The following is a 23,349-nucleotide window of genomic DNA, read 5'->3' as shown; positions in this document are numbered from 1 at the left end:
ATCAGCTCGTCCTCTGCCTTGATGTTTTGTCACCAAGCTTATAGAAGAGTAAAATCTTACCCGCTTCCCTGTTGTTGCCGTACCGCGTCTCCCACGCGTCAAAGAGCCGGTTGTAGTAGCGCGGCCCGCTGAGGTAGTTGAGGTAGTGGTTGGTGTTTTTCGTGGGGAATATCCGCTCCATGTCCTCGGACTGCGTGAGCTCATCCTCCGCCTGGATGAGGTGTCGCACGTCGTCGGGCGTCAGCGTCGACAGGATGTCGCGTAAGTACTGAAATATCGTTGACGCAGTTGAGTGACCGTTCGCAATCTTTATTGCAACGAAATAAGGTCTATTAAAAGTCAGTTGACACCCACGTCTATCGTGCGCGGCGCGTCATGGTGAACCCTGTCGGAATGCACGAAGGTTGATATCGCCAGGTGACAAGCAAAACTCACTAATTACTAAAAAAATATTAAACAAAAAACAACCTTATTTAGGTAATAATATGGTTCACTATGGCTATTAACTAGTGGTAGTAATTAGTGAGTTTTGCTTGTCACCTGACGATATTGGATTGTAGCCTGTCTCGGCGTTTTTGGTAGTCAACGGGTTAAGTGGGTTGCTGTTAGCATGATACTTAATAAGGGCAGATTCAACATAAAAACCCAACATAAAAAAATGTGGGTTGAAGTAATACTTAAGAATAGAATCTTACCAAATCTCTTTCTTCCATATTAGTGTAAATAATATGCTTATCTCTCTCTTCTTTAGACAAATACACCGTGTATAATCTGCTGTCGTAAGGTAATCCACCCTAAACAAACAAAAAACGTTTTATTAGTAAATTCCATGCATAAAAAGATATCACCAAGTCCGGATCCAGGACAGCCATGAAGTCACTTTGATCATCAAGATAATACTAATAGTAGAAAAAAAGTGGCCTAAAATTTCCATACACTTTCCGTTCCGACAATTCCGTTTCCGTTGCCCTGTATGAACAGAGTCTATAAAAATGGTACCAGAACGGATATTGATATTAGGATCGAAAGAGCTTGTGATTCTGAGTAGCAATATAATATATCATATCATAACAATTTTCGAATAATGGGGACATTTGAGCCAGGTACGATCCAGGACGGGTTATTTTAGATTTGATTTTATAATATTGATGGATGAAATTGTATGTAGATTGTATTTTATTGTTTTATAATTAATTGCTTATTTATTTCTTAGTTTTTAGGTATGTATTTATTATTAATTGTATAATTTTTGACATTGTATTTCTGTGTTTTTGACCTGTGTAATTATGAATTAATATTTTTTTTCATTTTCTAATTAAAGTGGGGTATAGAACGTTAAATAAAATGGTTAGGAATACTGACCAGCTTGTGCGGGCGCTCCTTGGAGAGCATGTCGAGGTTGACCTTGAGCGGCACCTGGAACTGCGCGATGTTGAGCACGGCGCGCACCAGCGGGCCCTTCACGTGCGTGTCCAGCGGCGACGCGCTGTGCAGGCTCGGCGAGATGTTCACCTGCCACACCGACCGATACAAACATTACCTCGCGTCTAGCTGTCAATCAATTTATCACAAAGACCTTGACGCACGATGCTGATTAATGGTGCTCACCTCGTCTTATACGAGCATTATTCAAAATTACCCGTGGCAAGCCCCCCGTGAGATAATGAAGAGAAGAGATTTATCAACAAGCTGGAGGGGTTAGGGAAAAAATGCCTGTTAAAAACGGGCACTATACATGCTCCAAAGATTCAGAAATGCGAATATCGCCGCTGTAAATGGTTAGTACACATACTCGAATAACTCGTAAAGTTTATATCCAAATACATTGGCAACAAACTGCAAAAAGTGAATAGACATCGTTTAGGGTGGTATTCCACCTGTCCAATTTCTTTGTCCAATGTGTATTTGCGTATCACTTAGTGAGAGTGAGTGGAATACCAACCTTAGGTAAGCATGCTACATTATAGACTGCATCGGCACTTACCATCAAGAGATAATTGTGGTCAAATGCCTACCTTTTTCCAATAAATAAAAGTACCTACTCGTACCAAGCGAGGAATCAACAATGTCACTTTATTTTACATAACAGATGCCCTTACAAATAATGAAGCCCTTACTCCCTTAAAAATAATGAAGGTAATTTCATGACTGCTAACTTTAGACCCCTAGAAATTACGGAGCTATTTCCAACAAGGACCATCTGTCAACATACCTCCAACAACCACGGCTTAAGATCCTCGTCCAGCAACACATCGATCCCGAAGAGCTCATAGCAGTTGTACCGCGACGTGGTGTTGGCTTTCGTCAGCGAACTGATGCTAGCTTCGCCAGAGATCACAGTCTTGATAACGAGGTCCTTCATCGAGTTCCATAGTGCGTCCGTGTCCACGTTCTTCTCGGTTTTCAAGTATTGGAACAAGCTTTGAAGCGTCCTGAAATGTTATTTCTTGAATCAATCGCCTTTATCTTTTTCGTTATAAGGTATATGGTGAAAGAAAACTAATTACTGTTGAACGCTTTCATTTAACATAATTCACACATGACATTACTCTCTATTCATAATCATCATTATCAGCCAGCATAGACCATTCATATTTTTTTCTGTTAATGGCAGTGTATACTAACGACTATTAGTAAAACGATCAACAGTGTATATAAAATAAAATGAAATTATGAAACAAGAATTTTACTCCATTTTACACAATCATCATCATGTTCCTAACATTGTTTTTTTTTTAATCAACCCTTATTCTTGTCATATATGTAGGTAGTTTTCAGTTGCGAATATACCTTGTTATGGAAGACGTGTTTCATGACCGCAGTGCCCTAATATTTCCCAAATATTTTACTGGCGACGACGATTTCCAAAATCCGTGCATGCTGTGTATAGTTGTAATTAATAAACAAACGAAAAAAGCGCAAATACAATGTCGGTCGGCAAAATAAGTGAATTTAAAATCCATACGGACAATTGGAGGTTATACATTGAGCGGCTCGAACAATACTTTTTAGTTAACAAAATTGTGGACAATTTAAAGGTTCCCACACTCGTCGTTCTTAAAAGTATATTCTCACCATTTGTGGCCCTCGCACGCCGCGAAATCTTCGTTGGGCGTGTAGTTCTTGGATAGTCTGTTGATGGAGTAGTTGGTTAAGTGCATGTACCTATCGTTGAGTGACGTCAGCTCATCGTTGTATTTCACTGCAAAATACAAAGTGATTTTATTTATATGATATACTAGCGACCCGCCCTGTCTTCACATGGGTTACACGGGTTCCGTCTATTTGGCATAACTTCCGTGACCCGAAACGCATCTGGCATAACCTTTTTGGCAGAAATGTTTTTCGACGAATGTTAAATTTGCAGAAAGCTTAAGTTTGTATAATATGCAATAGGCCGAATGTTTGCAAGTCCGAATCTTAAATAGACTAATATTATTTTCGCCGACTTTTGAGACGAATAATTTTATTTAGCGTTTGTTTAAATGTCCGAAATGTGATTTGCATACTCTGTTTAGCATAATAGGATTTAGGCGAATATTTACATCGCAGAAAACGTATTTCGATTCTTTCTATTTCGTATAACTTGTATGATCTAAAACGCACCTGTCATGAGCTAGATTTGGCAGAATGTTTTTCGACGAATGTTAAAATTAAAGAAAGCGTCAGATTGTATAATCCAAGTCTAATTTATATTTAACAATGCACAAAGCACCTAAATATGTGGCTGACTGACTCATTAACGCAGAGCCGTAACTAAAAGCTCTGCCTACATTTATAATTCGTAAAAAAACATTGTTATTGTATTTTTGAAACTTAGGTTGGGAACATATTATTGGCATTTTGGATGTATACATATTTTTAGCTCACAAAAAAATCCGAATCCGAGCACCCCACTATCCACGTGGTCTTGTCTGTTCTACCTCTAGAGTGTATGTAAAAAGCCGGAGGCGCGGAGGGGAAGCAGCCCTCGCCCGCCGTAGCAAAGCGCAGAGCACATAGCATTAGCGCCTGCGCTTTGCTATGCAAGGGCGAAGGGGCTGCTATGCCCGTAGCACCGGAGCAGATGCGGAGCCCAACAAAAAAACTGTTGCTAGAAAAGTGGGTTAGGTTAGGTTAGAACTGCGACCCCACGGAAACAAACTATTGCAAGAAAAGTGGGTTAGGTTAAGTTAGATCTGCGACCTCACGAAAACAAACTGTTGCCTGAAAAGTGGGTTAGGTTAAGTTAGAACTGCGACCCCACAAAAACAAACTGTTGGCGGAAAAGTGGGTTAGGTTAGGTTAGAACTGCAACCCCACGAAAACAAACTGTTGCCAGAAAAGTGGGTTAGGTTAGGTAAGAACTGCGACCCCACGAAAACAAACTGTTGCCAGAAAAGTGGGTTAGGTTAGGTTAGAACTGCGACCCCACGAAAACAAACTGTTGCTAGAAAAGTGGGTTAGGTTAGGTTAGAACTACGACCCCACGAAAACAAACTGTTGCCAGAAAAGTGGGTTAGGTTAGGTTAGAACTGCGACCCCATGAAAACAAACTGTTGCCATAAAAGTGGGTTAGGTTAGGTTAGAACTGCGACCCCACGAAAACAAACTGTTGCTAGAAAAGTGGGTTAGGTTAGGTTAGAACTGCGACCCCACGAAAACAAACTGTTGCCGGAAAAGTGGGTTAGGTTAGGTTAGAACTGCGACCCCCAAGAAAACGAACTGTTTCCAGAAAAGTGGGTTAGGTTAGGTTAGAACTGCGACCCCACGGAAACAAACTATTGCCAGAAAAGTGGGTTAGGTTAAGTTAGATCTGCGACCCCACGAAAACAAACTGTTTCCAGAAAAGTGGGTTAGGTTAGGTTAGAACTGCGACCCCACGAAAACAAACTGTTGCCAGAAAAGTGGGTTAGGTTAAGTTAGAACTGCGACCCCCAAGAAAACGAACTATTGCCAGAAAAGTGGGTTAGGTTAGGTTAGAACTGCGACCCCATGAAAACAAACTGTTGTTATTCGGCGAAATGAAATTATGAGAAATAATAGCCTCGAATTGCGAAACATTCGACGAATTAATTTTCGCGAAAAAATATTGGGCCTACAACATATGTATATGATTCTTGCAAGTATGCAAAACATTTCTATGACATAAGATTTTATGCTTGTAGTACTTTATGCTTAATGGCGAATTATGCAAAAATAAATTATTACAAATAAAATTATGCGGAATGAAACAGATACCAGGTCTCGATTCGGACATTAAAATTATGCCAAAAGACACTTCGATCAATAAAAATTATACGTAGAGTACGTATGCGCAACAATCCATACCAAGTGAGTTTATGCTAACAGTATATTATGCCTAAAGTTATTATGCACAATAGAATTATTACAAAAAAAAATATGCCAAAGATAGGGGAACCGGGTTACACAAAACCTTAACGAATTATACACAAACTTTCCTCAAGAATCACTCTACTGATAGGTGCAAACCGCATAAAAAGCCGTTCAGTAGCTTTTGTTTATCGCGAACACAGACGCGGCAGGGGACTTTGTTTTAATAAGGTATGCAAGTATTGATGTTACTTAATGAGGTATATTTTGGCCACGTAGCGCTGCACAATGTTTACCTGACGCGAATCTGGCGAGTCCGTCCTTGAACAAGTATATCCTGAGCGGGTGCACGGACGTGACGAGCACGTAGAGCCGCATGTCGAACTTGTTGCCGTTGATGAGGTACGGTTTGGACACGTAGCGCTGCACAATGTTTACCTGACGCGAATCTGGCGAGTCCGTCCTTGAACAAGTATATCCTGAGCGGGTGCACGGACGTGACGAGCACGTAGAGCCGCATGTCGAACTTGTTGCCGTTGATGAGGTACGGTTTGGACACGTAGCGCTGCACAATGTTTACCTGACGCGAATCTGGCGAGTCCGTCCTTGAACAAATATATCCTGAGCGGGTGGACGGACGTGACGAGCACGTAGAGCCGCATGTCGAACTTGTTGCCGTTGATGAGGTACGGCTTGGACACGTAGCGCTGCACGACCACCGGCCGTTTCTTGGGGATCTGCGTCCAGCGGGAAACCACTTTGATGCCGGTGCCGCGAGCAGATGCAGGCTGGGGAAGCACCAAAGGAACTTTTTAATAAAGTTTTAACTTCTACAAGAATAAACCGAACAGGTAGTTGGTTGAAAGGCTCACCATCAATATACAATATTATTTTTATGAGGTCTAATTTTTTTTATGTGATAGTCAGCAAACGAGCAGACAAGCCTGATGGGAAGCGGTCATCGTCGCCCATGGACATAAGCAACATCACAGGAGCCACTTAAGCGTTGCCGACCCTTGAGAACCCTAAATACCCGCTTCTTGAAGAATCCCATGTCATAGCGCAAAGGAAATACCTCAGGAGGCAATTCATTCCACATTCTGCAGGTTCTGGGAAGAAACGAGCGAGAAGCCCGCTTATTCTTGGTGTGCCATGTATCTAAGAAGTGAGGATGAGCTTTGCTCCTTTGGCGGGAGGTGCGGTGATAAAAACGAGACGATGGCACAAAACCAAAAAGTTCTTCAGAGAGTTTTTTTAGAATACATAATATGGTTTATCGAAATTTACGGGTTAAGTTTACGTTACAGTAAGTAAAAAAACGGCAGTGAAATTATTTTATGAAATATCAGATGAAAATCTTACCGGTTTGATTATCCACCTCTCATTATTAGCTGCATACTTTTCCCAATCATACTTCAATAACTTCAAGTCGTGTGGCAGGACATACGTTTTGGGCATAATACCGAACTCTTTGTCGCCGAACTTGGCCACCAGCTTCTGCAGGTTTCTCCACAAGCGGTCTTTGCGGCCGATTTGGAAGGTGCCTGGGAAGTGGTTCATTTTCTGGCCGTCTTTTATCGCCCTGAACATTAAAGACTTCATGTGTTTGCCCCATATGCCGATCCATTCTACCGTTTCTGTAAAAAAAAGGCAAAATAAGCACATTACACTAAATATTAAAATGATAAGACCACGACCAGAAGTTATTTGCATCAATTTGACGCACGATCCGAACCGAAAGCGAGGACGAAGAACACGCAATCTTAGTCGCCCGTTGTAAGTATGTGTATGTAACTATTTTACTTTTTCTTTCTTTCACTAACGCTAATAACATTGCTATACAGTAAGTGCTGCTCATAATGCAACGTCTTTCCCAATGACAGAAATTGTATCCCTATGTCGTATGATTAAACACAGGTGGTCCAAACCTTGACGTCAAAAAATTTTTTTTAGATTCCTCACGTCGTGGGGCTATCAGAATATACCCCATGTATGTTAGCTGATTTTTCGTAGTTTTCGTTATACGAAATTTTTAACTTTTGTTAAGAAAGTCCTAAGGTATATTCTGATAGCCCACGACGTGAGGAATCTAAAAAAAAATTTTGGACGTCAAGGTTTGGACCATCCTTTATTTACCTTCTTGTGGACATTCGGAAGTGTCACACTCGCTCTTAACCAGCCGGAAGCCCGAATTGGTAAGTGTTTTCTTGACGACTATAGGTGTGATACTGGTGAGCTTCCACTTGAGGTGCTTCTGTATGGGCGCGGGGATCCTCTGCACCGTCGCCTCGTCGTAATTCACGAATTTGAGGTAAGGCGGCACGCGGGGAAAGAGCGACTGACGGAGGCAGTTTGATGCTGTGTCGGGTATGCAGAGAGGTGATTCTGGAATTTAGAAAAGTTGAGGGGATTACTTAGTTTTTCATGTTAATAATTGACAAAAAGAAAGGCGTTTGCTGGGGTGTATAAAGGGTTTTAATAAATAAAAATGTCGGTAGACAAGACGGCTCAGAAAGTGTATCGAAATCCTGATTTAAAATCACACTAAAATCTTTTCAAGAAACAACCAAACGCAATTCTTTTAACATACATTAATTTACGGGGTCTTATAGGCGTGCTTGGAAATTGAAATTAAATAGAATTTCGTCTAGAAATAAAACAAAACTTCGCATATACTGCAAATGTTTATTACTTCTCATTAAATATTCGCAGTATATGCGAAGTTTCGGTAGGAATGTTATATTAGGTCAGTTCCGACCGAATTTATAACTTTGTTGACAACTGCTCGGCTCCCACTTCACCGAACGACTTTACGTGATTTGACATATTTATGGGATCTCTTACTACTATTACCTACATTACCAGAAATTACATTCTAAATGGACGAATTACGAAGGTTAAGATGAAAGACGCAAAAGTTTGTAGTATGACACTTACTATAAACACAATACTAATACTACTATTCTATTACCTATCAAGATAAGTATACAATACTCAAATATTAAAGCATAAAACAATTGATTTATTTTCCTTTTGTTACCTATTAGATTTTTCTTTAGATTATAACCCAAATAAAAAATACAAAATTGTATACACATTAAAACTATAATAATAATGAACTAGAACTTGCTAAAACACAACAATTAAAAACTGAAGAGATGTGACGCGAACCTCTACGAGCCGGAACATATTTGAAGGGATTTGTCGTATGCAAAGCGATGAAAAACATGTCCTCTTTGAAGGGAGGTTTTTTTTCTGGAGCTGAAAATTGATTAATCTAATATTTTATTAGTTTCTTATTAGTTATTATATAAAACAATAAATGAAAACTTTACTGTATTAAAGTATTTTACGTTTTATGAGCTTATGACTTCCTATTTATAGAAATTAATATTAAGGAAGAAGTCGCACAACTACTAACCTACCTGCCTACGTTTAAGGGCCAGTTACGGCAACCAAAATGAACGGACTGATCAATGTCATTCGGCAGTGCACTATGAAACTTCCCATATATAATAAAAATGTAGCGAACAATAACGGTCACAGTTTCGTGCAATGGACCCTAAGTCGATGTCACTAGCACTTTTGTCTAACCTTTAACATAACCTGACAAATCCCAACAATAAAAGCAGTCAGTAATCTTTACCTTTCGCTTCTAGAACTTTCTTCGGCGCGCTAACCCCGTTGGTCTTCGGGGTGAGCTTCGCGGACGGCGGGCTCTCGACGGAGTCTGGCTTGGGCGGAGGTTTCTCTTTCAGCACGTCTATGATGTCCGTCTCCATCTGCCAGGCTCCGTCCATGCGGCCGTCGGGGGAGGGGGAGCGGCTGAGGGCGCTGCGAAAATTGGAATCAATTAGTAGACGTAATGGACTCAAAGTTTCTTTTAACCTTTTGAACGCCACAGACGGCAATTGACGTCAACGCAAAATCGTGACAACGACGCCAAAGACGGCATTTGACGTCGATCGGTTTTTGATGAAACACACCCCACTTTTAGGTTGGTATTATTTATTCACAAAACTAAATTTTACCCCCATGGCGTCAGTGGCACGGCAAATGGATGCGCCGTTTGGCGTTCAAAAGGTTAAAAGTTTTCGCAGACGGTTAATGATGTTAAGCTAAGACTACTCTTATGATAACGAGTAAAGTTAGACGGCCGAGTGGTTAAACGAGGTCTGTGAATTGAGCTAATATAAATTCGCGCCTGATATTTTTATTTTGTTTATAACAGGTGTTCTTACCTGGTTTGTTAATAACGTAACTTCGGCCTTGTTTATAGTGAGCACAGAACACCGCCTCTAGAAACCTAATATTGGCCATTTTGTTCCCGATGCAAATCACCAAACTGTGAGGTGCGGGAGGGGTGCTCACGGCGTTGCGATTGGTCGTTTCAAACATGGCGCGCTGACACGTGTAAGCGTAGGGATGGGACATGTTCATTACATGCAGTGGGTACTGCTACCAGTGATACCGAAATTTATTGTGGTAAAATTGTTACCAATTTAGTATACTTAGAGTAAACTTACTTAATAATTATATTGATTAATTGACCAATTGTAGATTCTGTTTGGCCCTATGGTTGACTGGTAGAGAATGCCATTTGGCATTAAGTCCGCCATTTGTACATTTTGTATATACTTTGTGCAATAAAGTTTAAATAAATAAATCAATTAATTTAATATTTCATTAAGTAATTTAATAATGTACCTGAAATTTTTACTTAACATATTAGGGCATTTCTGTTTAAAGTACCCATGAATTTTAAAGTTTAGAATTTTTATATTATTTCCACTCAGAATCGCAATCTCTTTCGATACGAGAAAAAAGTGTCGCCAAAATCTCATACAATTATTTTCTTTTGTCCGTTTTATTAAAGTTATAGAAGGTTGTATTGAAAACATATTCAAATGGGCCAATAACATATGTCTATTACAAATCAACACCGAGTTCCCTCGCACTTCTTTGGAGTTCATCATCAGGTCCATCTCGTGACATGAGACCTAACTGCTCACCTAGAGGATTCTAAAAAACCCATACAACATATGTCTATCACAAACCAACACCGAGTTCCCTCGCACTTCTTTGGAGTTCATCATCAGGTCCATCTCGTGACATGAGACCTAACTGCTCACCTAGAGGATTCTAAAAAACCCATACAACATATGTCTATCATAAACCAACACCGAGTTCCCTCGCACTTCTTTGGAGTTCATCATCAGGTCCATCTCGTGACATGAGACCTAACTGCTCACCTAGAGGATTCTAAAAAACCCATACAACATATGTCTATCATAAACCAACACCGAGTTCCCTCGCACTTCTTTGAAGTTCGTCATCAGGTCCATCTCGTGACATGCGGCCTAACTGCTCCACTGGCCTAGAGGATTCTAAAAAACTTACACAACATATTACCTATATATTATGTCTAAAATGGTACAATACGGTATGACGAAGCACGAAGTTTCCGCAACTGAAAAAGCATCATCGTCACATCACTAGTCGAAAGGGAAAGGGATAGCGCATTGCATTTTCAAGTTGACGAAAAGGGACGGACATACTTCGCCTCTGCTTACTGACCAGTATAAAATGAACCCCGCGGACAAGAAACATTATTCAATGAAATAATGAATTTGATTTTCCTGTGGGATGTTATTCCATCCGTTTCGTAAGTAGATGTCTTAGATGACTTGCCACACCATTTTACGCTGCAATATCCCATGATTTCCCAATGAATTCAATAGTTTACGATTTATTTTCTTAGACTCGTGCACACTGCTAACAGGTCGTAACCTTGGGCGCAACTGATCGGAGCGGCGCGCGAACAATCTTATATTTGACCTATACACCATACGGGCGGTGACCGCAGGTCGTCATATAAGCTCGGTCTATAGGGGTTGGTCTGTGATAGTGAGTTAATCAATTTGTGCTTCCTCTTAGTAATTAATATTGATTACTACTTTTCTACACTAAGCGAGCTAAACTAAATTTCGTTTCGACTCATATTTTCTATGTTGCAAATTGTATGTAAGAAACCTTGCAAAGTTTGTTCTTTTTAACTGTACGTTTTTGTCGGTATTGACGACTTCTAAAGTAACGGATAGGGAATGCTCCTGCTACTGATTTTATTTAGAAAGCAAAATACCGGGAGCACCTCCTAGTCTTGGAGGGCGTGTATACGGTTATAAATAAATAATATAGTTTGGCAAGTCATTTCCGTCAGTACAAAAAGGCGGCAAATTTAATAAATGTAGGCGCGAAGGGTGGTCCTCAAAAATTTGGACTTCCCGCCTTTTTGTACTGACAAAGTGTGTTTGCCAGAGTATACTCACTCGTCCGCCTCATCTTCCCCATGATTGCACACGGTAGGAGTGACCTTGGGAACTTTGACCTTCTTCGACTTGACCTTCTTCTTGCCGGTCTTAACGACCTTCTTCGGCACCGGCATTGAGGTCACTGAGCTCACCGGCAGGGCCGGGCTGACGGCCGGACAAGTGGGGGTTGGCGATTGCTGTAGGTTCTGAAAAAAAATCGTCGTATAAATTAACCTTAGGTACCAGAAATACGAATGAAAAACCGATTTTAGTAAAACAAAAATATTAAATTAGAAGTGTAAGGGCGACCAGAATTCGGAATTTAAATATATCCGGACTAACTATAGGAAACCAAGTGGATGCCGGCAGAGGGACGTGGACGCGGCAGGCCCAAACGGAGATGGCGGTATGACCTGGACAGCTTCCTGAATAACTGCCCGGAGGAAACACCAAATCGGGAGTCATGGAAATTAAGGGGAGAGGCCTTTGCCCAGCAGTGGGACACTCAAATAGGCTAGGAAAACTATAGGAAATATAAAGGCTGGTAGGGTAGGTCAAAAAGTGATCCATATAATGTTTAAATACTATTAACTTGCTATCATTGGTTTTCAATAATCGAATGCAGTTAAATAAAGATAATATTTCTTCTGGGCGACTCCAATTTCAATTCACTTGACACTCACGTCAATCCCAATCAATACTTACGACTATCAATACCTTAACGAAACGTTATCAATACGTCGGCAACGCGCATGTAACAACGCTGGAGGCGAGCCGTATGCTTGTTTGCCACCGACGTAGTATAAAAAATACTTTAATTTAAAATATAACTCTCTATGTTCTCATTACTCAAGTCTAAACTCGTCTTTCTAAGATCACGCACACATATAATAAGAACACATTTACATATGCAATTTGATTACACACACAAAGTTAAAGCACTTCACTTCTGGGTTCAAGCAGCTATAAAAAGCAGCCGACAGGCTATGTCGGTCAATTAACGACGTAAATCGCGTTGCTGTAGTCAATAACCTCAAACTACACGCTATTGTACTACTTAATGATAGAAGAAATACATGTATCTACGAGTATCTATGCACGAAATGATAAGATCGGACGATGTGAAATGTAACTAACTTTGTTAATTCAACAGTGACCACGATATTACGGTTTTCTATGTTTAAAAACATTTAAAAAATTGTTAAGCGATCCCACCTTAAACAGAAACGAGACTTGACTGACCTTGATATTATCGCGTATTTTATTGTAGTAAAATCAACCAATCGCGTAATATAGACGCACGTGTTCCGACTCACAAACAGCTGAGAACCACGAGGTTTTGGCAACAACGTAATTTAAAAAAAAACTCACTTTTTCAACTATCAACGAAATGACCGCCATGTCGCTCAGGTGTTTAGGGCTATAATTGCGTAACGAGAACTATTTAGCGGCGTTAACGGTGTTGCAAGAGTTTGTAATTAGAATTCCGAACTTGAGTTTTATAAGCCGCTCCAGGACTCTGCTCCTCGGCACCTGAGGTAAGTGTGGACTTACGCCTGGATGGAAGCATCGGCGTTCAGAAATAAACCAGGTGTTGTGACTCAAGAGCACCACGCTGGAAGATTTCGCTAACGAATTTGGCAAGCATTGCTGGTAAATTTAAAAGAAAAACTCATTGTATTACACCTTGCACACACTGGATGCCGTTTCAAATATAACAGCACAAACATGTCAAGGTTGATGAACAGGTCAACATTTCGAACGTGAGTGACATTAAAAACCCACTTTTCAGCACTTCTTTGATATTTATAGTTTAATGGACCGTTAACATGGGTAAGATAACGAATATTTTTTATAAATTGAAAGGGACGTCAACATGGATGGTTTATGGGCCGGCGACTGAGGCAGTTATCACCACGCTGGTAACAGTGATAATGCATCGTATTGACATTTTGCTTATTTGGCACAGCGCCCAATGGAACTGATGCCACAATAATCTAAGGTGGACCGAATTAACTAAGACAATAGGAGGGGGTTAAGCAACACTACACCAACTAATTTGAGACTATGATTCACGGCTAGTTTATAATAGAGAGTAGTTTCACGTAAACAGCATGGGTTGGAATGGGTGGGTGTTCGGAAGAATCGAACAAATGTTAACTTGGCGAGTGTTGCTAGGAATGAGGTCAGGAGGCCGTTGACCAAGATTGTGGGTTATTTATTTATCAAGGCATATTTTTAAAGCAGGTCACACGCTACGTTAGCACACTAGGTAGGAAATTAACCGTTCAACTGAAAATTGTACGTGTCATTGCTCATGCATTATCTTTAGCTACTATTTATTTACGTCATTATGAGTAGCGTTAATGCGTAAAGTATATAATTTAGGAAAACAGCTAAACACGTACCTTACGAGTATTACATTTGAATATTGAATTTACCAGTAAGTATGGCTAGAAGATTTAAATACAATATTTAGTATTTTACAATGGTACGAATCACTTCATATTATTTTTAAATATAATTCCACCGCATTCAATATGTTATTAAGTAAACAGTAGAAAAATATAAACTACATTAAACAGAAGAAAAAGTAAAATGTATACTAAATATTAGAATGAATACCATTCAACGATAAAAGAAATGTATGTAGATTGCAGATAACTATACACATTCACAGTCCCGGCGGAAATGAAGCGAAAGTCACGCTCCGTCCGTACATTCAAAAATATACGCAATGCGCTATTGCGCTACTTGCAATATTCTAACTTCGATCCTTATCTTCCAGCAAGTTGTAGACCCGACTAATATTGTTCCGGAAATGTTAAACAACGTGTATTTACATATCGCTGTTTATCAACAAAGAAAAACACACAATGAACTTACTCTGCGACAGTTCGAAACTGAAAGTTTTTTAAACATCTTTTTGATCGAGCGCATCGTTTATACCCACTTAAATCTAAAGTTCAGTTGGTTTCAGGCATCTGAACTATTAATCTAATAATAAACAGAGACTATCCACTTTAAGTCGGTGCAGTTTGGTCACCGACGATTAGGGCATGGTCACCTCTTGCACAAGTCAATCGGGCACGTCACGCGCTATAAAAACATTAGAACGTCGTCACCGAAAATAAACGCAAATTCCTAAACTTCCGCGATTCATGTAAACAATTCACTTCGTGTAATTTAGCACCAATAAATCTCTGTAAGGACTGACTTCGATAAACGTTGCATAGAAGACTGTCGGACAGATTATGAACGATGATACGTGTTTTTATATGAATGATAATATAATATGAAACAGTTAATGCGTGCTAAGCTAGCTGATAACGTTAAATTAACTAGATCATACCGTGTTTGTATAAGGACGTTTTAATTATGCCATGGGGCGCGGTAAATGTCACGGACAGATCACACCCTGGTGTAGAGGCAATCTGATATACAGGGTAACACTTCATTTTTGCAATTTAATTACGGTGCTAATTGCCATTATTTCTGTCCCTTTCTAGTTTATTGGCACATTCTTTGAGTATGATACGTCAGGGCTATTATTTATTCGGAGGGTCCACACCAACCGACTTGGCTCGGTTGCCGTGTGAGTCATAATGGTATTGGTAAGATAGGACCCGTCTAATCGACGAGCGGTGACCGATTGCCAGATCTGATACGTATAAAGATCTGTAATCTCTATTAATGTGTGCTTTAAAGTCTAAAAAATGGAGTGATTAATCAAGACATATTGACTAAAGACAAGAATCATCCCGAGACTACGTAATTTTCGTCAGATATGTAGGTAGGTCCTACCGACTTTTACTATGAGGCCATCCTCGAAATCGTAAAAAAAAAAGACTTCCACACACAACCACATATAAAAAATCCGGCGACCTATCAAAAATTGACGCAAAAGACTACATCCAACCAAAGAAGCCTTATTTGCGCCGACTTTGCGTCGGATTATAATGTCAAGCTAAATTATAGATTATTGGTTTTTAATAACTTTATACGGCACCCTAAACTGCCGGTTCAAGTAGCGTATACCTACATCAGAGGTAAACATTGAAGCCACACGTAAGCTCTGTGTACACAAATCAGTTATCTTTATAAGATAGACTCACTAAAACAACGCGATAACAACCGTGTAATCACAAAACTTTTGGCACTTGTGTGTAAGTTTGACCCTAATTAAATTATTACTGAAATTAATGATAACTGTGAATGGACTGGAGATTAGACCTTGTCTTTCCCATCACGGAACAATGGTGTTCCGGACCTTTGGGAGGCATGCGCGGAGCCGAAGCCAACACGTAGAGGCCCTTTTGACACTTTAATGAAATGTAAGGGGTACACCGAGCGGATGCTGCCCTTGCCCGTGTCATGGGACGCACGCAGAGGCAGCACCCGCCAGGGTGTAAGGGCTATTGAGAGTTGATGGAATCTAAAATGAACTAGGTTATTGGGTGAAAGCGATGGACTAAGTACTGAGCTATGGGGTAAAAAAACCGGACGCCTGCCTAATAAAACGGTATGCAATTAGACCTATTATTAGGCTTAGTAAATTGCCACTTAAGATAGAAATCCATCCTTTTCCTAGTTATATCTTTCAAATCTTTTGACATGGCTAAAATGGCTACAATCTCAAGCCAAATTGCCGTATGTTTAGGTTGAAATTCCAATATGTAACTATAACATTTGACCTCACGACACTATGTTGAACAGCGTCGGCGTCTAGTCAACTCTATAGCTGCTGTTCGACGCAACGTTGACGCAACTGCGCGGCGACGCCATTTTCCATAGCGCTGACTAGACGCCGACACCACAGTATAATAGATAGTACTAACGCACAGTATGGACACTCCCTGCCTCCCGTTGAAAGTGCCGCCCACCCGCTCTCGGTTACCTCACAGTTACCGGCTGGCAAGGACGCGACGACGCGGTGCGCAGAGCGGAGGCCACGTAAAATATTCAAATATTAAACAAATATTTACAAAACCTATCAGAACACACTGGAAACAACACAATATCTATATGAACAAAAAATCATGTTTTCAACTTACGTAATATTTTGGTGGCCTGAATTTCCTTACAAAAATTCTGTTACTTCGTTTATACTGATTCAAAATAGACCCTAGCACGTCTTATCTCACTCACACAAGCATGGTACGCGTTCACCTACACGAGCTTAGACTGAGTGCGTAGGAACGCGTTTGTTTCATACATTTGATCGCCAGTGTCCGAGGTGTGCCGACACTCAAAAGTATTAGCTAGTGTGGGATGGCCCTAACAGGTAGGTATGTACTTACCTCACCGAATTCGCCGGTTTTTTTTCTACCAATACGAACAGTTAATAATATATCATGGTAAAAAATATTGAATAACAAGTTACTAACGCAGCAGATTCGGCGCTAGTTAATAAATATTTAAGTTATTCATTTTATAGACAAAAGCTTCGTGTTTTGTTGTTGCGTTGTATGACTGATTTGCGAAATAAAGGAAATAGACATATTGTTGGCATACAATTAAACTACGACTACCCGCACACACTAAATCGTACTTTCATCTAATTTGAACAAGCCAGCATAAAAGTAGATGTCTATTTTCAGGACAGCATAATCAATATAATACAACCGACGCGAGTTGCCCTGGGCCCTCGCTATCTATCTAAAGACTCCCCATGCTGGTTGATAATGACAGTAGTTCTCAGCATATGCATGGTCTTTACAGACTTTACAGGCGCATCTCCTGGAGTAGGTGGGTCTCTTAGTACGAAGAGCTGCGCTGAGCGACCCGAGTAGCCCTCGTTGTCTACGTTTCGTGAGAAGGTTAGAGTAAAACAGAAATACTTACCACATCATCATGTTCGTTGTTGATGGTAGTGGTCCTGAGCACGTGCATGGTCTCATCTTTGGGCGTGCGTCTTTACAGGCGCATCTCCTGAGGTAGGTGGGTCACTTAGTACGAAGAGCTGCGCTGAGCGACCCGAGTAGCCCTCGTTGTCTACGTTTCGTGAGAAGGTTAGAGTAAAAAAGGAATACTTACCACATCGTCATGCTCGTTGTTGATGGCATTGGTCCTGAGCACGTGCATGGTCTCCTCTTTGGGCGGTGCGTCTTTACAGGCACATCTCCTGGGGAAGGTGGGTCTCTTAGTACGAAGAGCTGCGCTGAGCGACCCGAGTAGCCCTCGTTGTCTACGTTTCGTGAGGTTAGAGTAAAACAGAAATACTTACCACATCATCATGTTCGTTGTTGATGGCAGTGGTCCTGAGCACGTGCATGGTCTCCTCTTTGGGCGGTGCGTCTTTACAGGCGCATCTTCTTGGAAAGGTGGGGCTTTTGTTACGAGGAGTCGCGCTGAGCGACGCCAGGGCTGTGCCGTACGAGTAGCCACAGCCAGAGTTGTCCTTGAGACGTTTGTTGTTGCTTGAAAGGTAGGATACGCGGCTGGAACAGACATGATGATTTAACAACTTACACAGACAAAGTTATTAAAGAGATTACATACTCGTATAGAGGTTGTTAGATAAATAGATAAAATACTATTAATTGATGATTAGAAAATTGTGTGGAAGTTAATGTGATGTATTTACATGCACTGCACACTTTATTCTGATATGATTTCATAATGGTTTTTTTTATATAAAAATATTAATAAAAGGGCTTTTTCTTATATCACCTGACAATGCGAAGCCAACATATGTAAAAAAAAGATTTCATATTTTTTATATAATACACTTGTTTAAATTGCCAAAACTCCAAAACACTATTAATATGAGACTAATACTAGTCAGAAATAGTTTTACTGTAATGAGAGTAAGTCTGAAAAACCTTACACACATTTCTATTTAAATACATATTACAAGAATGTGAAAGTATTTATCTTGAATAGGTTGTTATATTAGATTTTCATATCTAATCTAGTCTAATATTTGATAGAATAAGAGATACTAAAACTAGATATATGTTAACATATTACCATATAGGTACAAGATTTATTCTTAAATTAAATAACATAGATTGAGTGACCCTACCTCTGTGTTAAGTTATATTTTTTTAGGTAAGGTTCCATTTTGGTACTTAAAAGTGATACTCTTCAACACTCTCATAAGTCACGGCTATCATAAATGTTTATATATGGTCAATGTCTCCTACATCCAAATTTCGAGTCTACTCATTAATAAATTACATTTGATCTATCTGAAATGAGTGCACTTGACAGTTGAAATTTCAAATATTAACAATCTATAGCCCTCCTTATTGTCTTTCAGTACTGGACGGAGTGGGAAACGAAACACCACTGTTGTGTATAGGTAGATGGAACTTTATAATACTTGTTTGCAAATGTAATTGGCGTGGCTTGGCTCAGTATTAGGCTATTCTGAAATGTTATAACACTTATAACATTGAGAAACCATGACTTAATGTAGCTTTCGATTTGATAAACTATTAACCCAAAAAATTAAAAGAAATTCCGCCATTGTTCTTATGATTGTTAGTTATTAGTTTGTGTTGTAATTGCTAGTTTCAATGTCAATGAGACCAACTTGATTATGGAATTTATGGCATAGGAGGTGCATACTAACCCCTTTATTGATAAACGCGCTACAAACCTCAATTAGCTAATAATCGTTTGTCCTTATCTGTCATTTTGACTTATGTATTTGTAAGAAAGGGATAAACATAATTTAACTAAATCAGTCCCGTACAGTTTTATGAAGTAATGGGGGTAAGTAGGTATATTCTGTTAACTATATGATGTGTCTTTGCTTTGGCAAAGAAAAAATAAATAGATGGAATACCAACAAGACACATATATAATTTTATATGCATTATTTACCACATACGATCTAAACATTCTACAATTTATCAATATGTTCTTTGCGCAAAAAATAGTCCCTTGGTTTGCTTTTGCGCAACTAGTTGGGACAGTTTAAAAAAACCGGCCAAGTGCGAGTCGGAGTCGCGCATGAAGGGTTCCGTGCCATTACGCAAAAAACGGCAAAAATCACGTTTTTGTATAGGAGCCCCACTTAAATATTTATTTTATTGTTTTTAGTTTTTGTTGTTATAGCGGCAACAGAAATACATCATCTGTGAATATTTCAACTGTCTAGCTATCACGGTTCATGAGGTACAGCCTGGTCACAGACAGACAGACAGACGGACAGTAGAGACTTAGTAATAGGGTCCCGATTTTACCCGTTGGGTATGGAACCGTAAAAATGATGTTTATAACATCACATAAATATTATAACAGCATTCTCACCCATCATAGCCAGGTATAGGAGAGCCAAGATTATTAAAGTTGGTATAAATATTGTCAGATTCACTGGCAGCTCTCTGTCGTCTGCGGCCTTCTACTCCACTACTACTCCTGGGCTCCTGGTATGATCGCCCCTTCGGTTTCTTGAGTATACCTACTAGAACAAATTATGAAATATTTTAAACAGACACAATATACATATTTAAAATAAATAAAGTTTCCCTGATAATATGGGATTTACTGTTTTATTTTATATGAGTAGTCTGATATTTTGACAAATATGTAAAAAGATTGTTTAGACGACAATGGTTTCACTCACTTGAATTTTTAGTTGCTATTCAAGTGAGTGAAACCGTTGTCGTCTAAAAAGTTAAAAATATGTCTCACAAAAGTTTAATTTTGATGTAAGATAATTGATTTGGTAAAAGTAATGACAAAGATTATGGTCTTTAAACAAGAAAGAAGATTAAATTATAATGAACAAAACTGTAACAGATGTTAAATAAAGATTTATAGCGTTATTCATTCGACGAACCCGAACCATTCGATTTGACTTATGTAGTTGTTAGAAAGGGATAAAACATTATTTAGCTGATCAGGCTTGTAAAGTTTTATGAATAAGGCAGTTAAAGTTTAGTGTAATACTCTAAACCAAATTTTAAACATGCAGATATGTCTGCGAGCAATATTCCAAATTTTATATTAAAGGAAAAAATCCATCCATCCATTCCATTCCATCTTTCCATTAATATAAAATTTGTAATACTCTAAAATTAAGAATATAACTGTACCTGGTGGCGATGTCTTTGGTAAAGGGTTATTGAGTATTGATTTTAAAGGTTGTTTTACATTGTATTCAACCATGTCATGGTCTAATTTTTCTATGAGTTCTTCTACTTTTGGCAGCCTAGTTTCTTCTAATTTAGAATTTGATAATGTTGTCACCAATAAAGGTCTGATGGGGCTTGTTCGATTGTACATGGCTCTACCTGGCTGGTAACTGGAACAAAAAACAAAAATATCATTTAACTATTCCATAATTAGGTTTTATTTTGATAAACATTGTCTATAGACAGTCTATAAAACTGGTTCTGTGCTGTGTGATATTGAAAACATGTAAAGAAACATGCTTATTGTGATTGAATGAAAACACGCTAGGTTATGTTGTGCGTCACTCACCCATGGTGTCTATTTTGTTCGTGAGCCATGAGGTAGTCGCCGTTGTGCGCTCTTGGTAGCGTGCACTCGTGGTTGTACCTATCGGGCGAGTTATTCAACGTGAAGAAACTCTTGTTGGGCTGCGCCCGGTGCCGCGGAATCCCGTCTGCCGATTTCAGGGGCTCCCGCGACGCATCCTCGTACGGCGACCGATCCACGCCCTCGCTGCGACAGCGACGGCGCAGAACGCGACCCGCCGAGCGCCCCGACCCTCCTGACCACAACACAGACCCCAACGGATCACACGAATCGAATCCCGCCTCGTAATGTGGACTCACGCGTCTCCCATCCATAGCCGACGCACCTACTCCTGACGCATCATCCAACGTCCACATCGAACGACCCCTACAATAATTTTCACAAAGGCACTGCTAATTTAAAGATACGAGATTGCAAGACATGAACTTAGTTTTGGTGTTCAGTGCCTCAACTTGAGGCCACCGAGTCCACCGACGACAGATGACAGACCGCCATTCAACGTTACCGAAACGTGCCAGCTATCCCGCCAAAATTGAAAGAAAACCGCGTTCTATTTACAAAATAATTAATATCCACTATCTTGAGAAACCAATTCACTTATTACGCACTTCTTAATACGTTATTGCATCTTGCTAACGACAATAAAGAGCGATAGTAATGGCGATTCAGAGATTCACACATAGCACCCATTCATTAAATCTATCTATTCACGTGTAAGTAAATTAGATTACGTTTAATATTTTATTCAAGGCCAACGTGAGGAATATCGATTTTGCACAAGTGGTAAATAGTTTTTAGATTTATTGATCTGGGTCTTCATTGCAAACTGTATTTACTAATTTTAAAAAGAAATAAAGAAATTGTATATCAAACTTCTTCAATTTCCATTTTAAGCCGAATAGCATAAAGAGCCGTTTGGCATGATGTGCTGTTCTACTTTAGCGCGTTCGATTTAATCGAGCGCGAGTGAGATAAAAACTACTTTGTCTTTTTTTCACATTGACATTTAAATTTTCACCTTTGCTAGCCATCACGACCAATCATAAAACGAGACTTGAATTCTCATTTCGCTACCACAATAATCACTCTGTGCTACTTAAATTCAACCTTTTGACTAAAAGGACAGAGTCGAATTTCTATCGTGTAACAACACAAAAGAATCGTTGACAAACGGTGGGAAACCATGGGAATATTTCGAAAAAAAAAACACAGGTTCGCCAGTGCATTTCGTTCACATTATTTTAAATTTTGAAATTTTAATTAAGTATTTTACAATTTTACAGAAATTTAGAAATGACATGACTATGAGCGAGCGCTCTGCGAATTGCGCATGTCACAGCGAAAGTTTATTTACAGTACTTACGTACGCAACCAGTGGGTGGATGAGGGATGGCACTTGACTTGAGAGGCTGAGAGCCCATTCCTATGGGGTTACGGGAGGGTAGGTATTAATGTACAGTACAGGGTTCACCTACGTCATCCGATTTGACCTACTGACCTATAATCGCCCGGGATATTCCATTTTGGGGTTTCGTATCTCAAAAGAAAAAGAAACACCCCGTAAGGTATAGGCAGGGATCATAATATACCGGTATTTTTTATGGGAATGAAACCGGTATAATTTCGTCCTTTTTCAATTATTTGATTTCTAATTGGGCAATCTAATAAAACCATACCTTTTTTTTTCATTATTATAATAAGAGTTAGGAGCTATCAACAAATTCCATGCATGTATAAGCTCCTAACATAACTGCTGTAATAATGTCAGCATTGCAAAGCCGTGAAAAATCTTGATAGAGTCTGTGCGGAAAGAGAAGATTCGTGGAATATATTGGTTCCCATATACACCCATACAATTTCCCGCGAGAAATCGCCTTTTCATACAAACGTACAAAAAAAACCGGCCAAGTGCGAGTCGGACTCGCGTTCCAAGGGTTCCGTATATTACACAATTTTTAACAATCAGTGCCGGATTAAGATATGTTGATGCCCTAAGGATTTCTAGGTGCCCCCTCTCCCTCGGGTCATCAAGATTACATTGATTTTTTGGTAAATTGAGAGAAGTTCATTGCCGCGTTACAGCTGAGAATGGAAATCAGTCACATCATTTTATCACGAAAATTGACAGTGCCGCAGCAGTAATGTTGCAACAGAGTACCTAATGCTGTTGCAGTCGCCACCCGAATGTCACTTAGAAAGTAATAGAAACGCGAGCGAAGCGAGCGCGGAAATTTTTCGATATAAAAACGCAATATGATAGACAGTTGTA

General features: G+C 39.6%; 1 protein-coding gene across 8 annotated transcripts in view; it reads right to left on the bottom strand.

Annotated features, from left to right (window-relative positions):
• LOC134790704 (tubulin monoglutamylase TTLL4-like) overlaps positions 1–22,112 on the bottom strand; it is a 29,940-nt gene extending 7,828 nt beyond the window's left edge. For 2 of the 8 annotated variants that reach the window (XM_063761634.1, XM_063761642.1), the window contains exons 1-15: positions 21,063–22,109; positions 20,675–20,883; positions 19,887–20,040; positions 17,851–18,064; positions 11,643–11,830; positions 8,960–9,147; positions 8,485–8,574; positions 7,450–7,698; positions 6,676–6,950; positions 5,894–6,101; positions 3,076–3,202; positions 2,213–2,432; positions 1,363–1,512; positions 696–794; positions 61–268 (exon numbers count right to left, since the gene is read on the bottom strand). In XM_063761634.1, the coding sequence (XP_063617704.1) occupies positions 61–268; positions 696–794; positions 1,363–1,512; positions 2,213–2,432; positions 3,076–3,202; positions 5,894–6,101; positions 6,676–6,950; positions 7,450–7,698; positions 8,485–8,574; positions 8,960–9,147; positions 11,643–11,830; positions 17,851–18,064; positions 19,887–20,040; positions 20,675–20,883; positions 21,063–21,436 (2,953 nt within the window). In that variant the 5' untranslated portion in view covers positions 21,437–22,109. Of the gene's footprint in view, positions 1–60; positions 269–695; positions 795–1,362; positions 1,513–2,212; positions 2,433–3,075; positions 3,203–5,893; positions 6,102–6,675; positions 6,951–7,449; positions 7,699–8,484; positions 8,575–8,959; positions 9,148–11,642; positions 11,831–17,468; positions 17,601–17,660; positions 17,797–17,850; positions 18,065–18,651; positions 18,804–19,886; positions 20,041–20,674; positions 20,884–21,062 lie in introns of those variants that run through there. The other 6 variants (XM_063761610.1, XM_063761618.1, XM_063761625.1 and 3 more) reach the window with 6 other exon arrangements.
• Positions 22,113–23,349: the final 1,237 nt, after the last annotated feature.

This window comes from Cydia splendana, chromosome 1 (assembly GCF_910591565.1).
Source record: "Cydia splendana chromosome 1, ilCydSple1.2, whole genome shotgun sequence".
Classification (NCBI taxonomy): Eukaryota; Metazoa; Arthropoda; class Insecta; order Lepidoptera; family Tortricidae; genus Cydia; species Cydia splendana.
The sequence above is the reverse complement of the archived record's forward strand: the minus strand, read 5'-3'. Positions and strand labels throughout refer to the sequence as shown.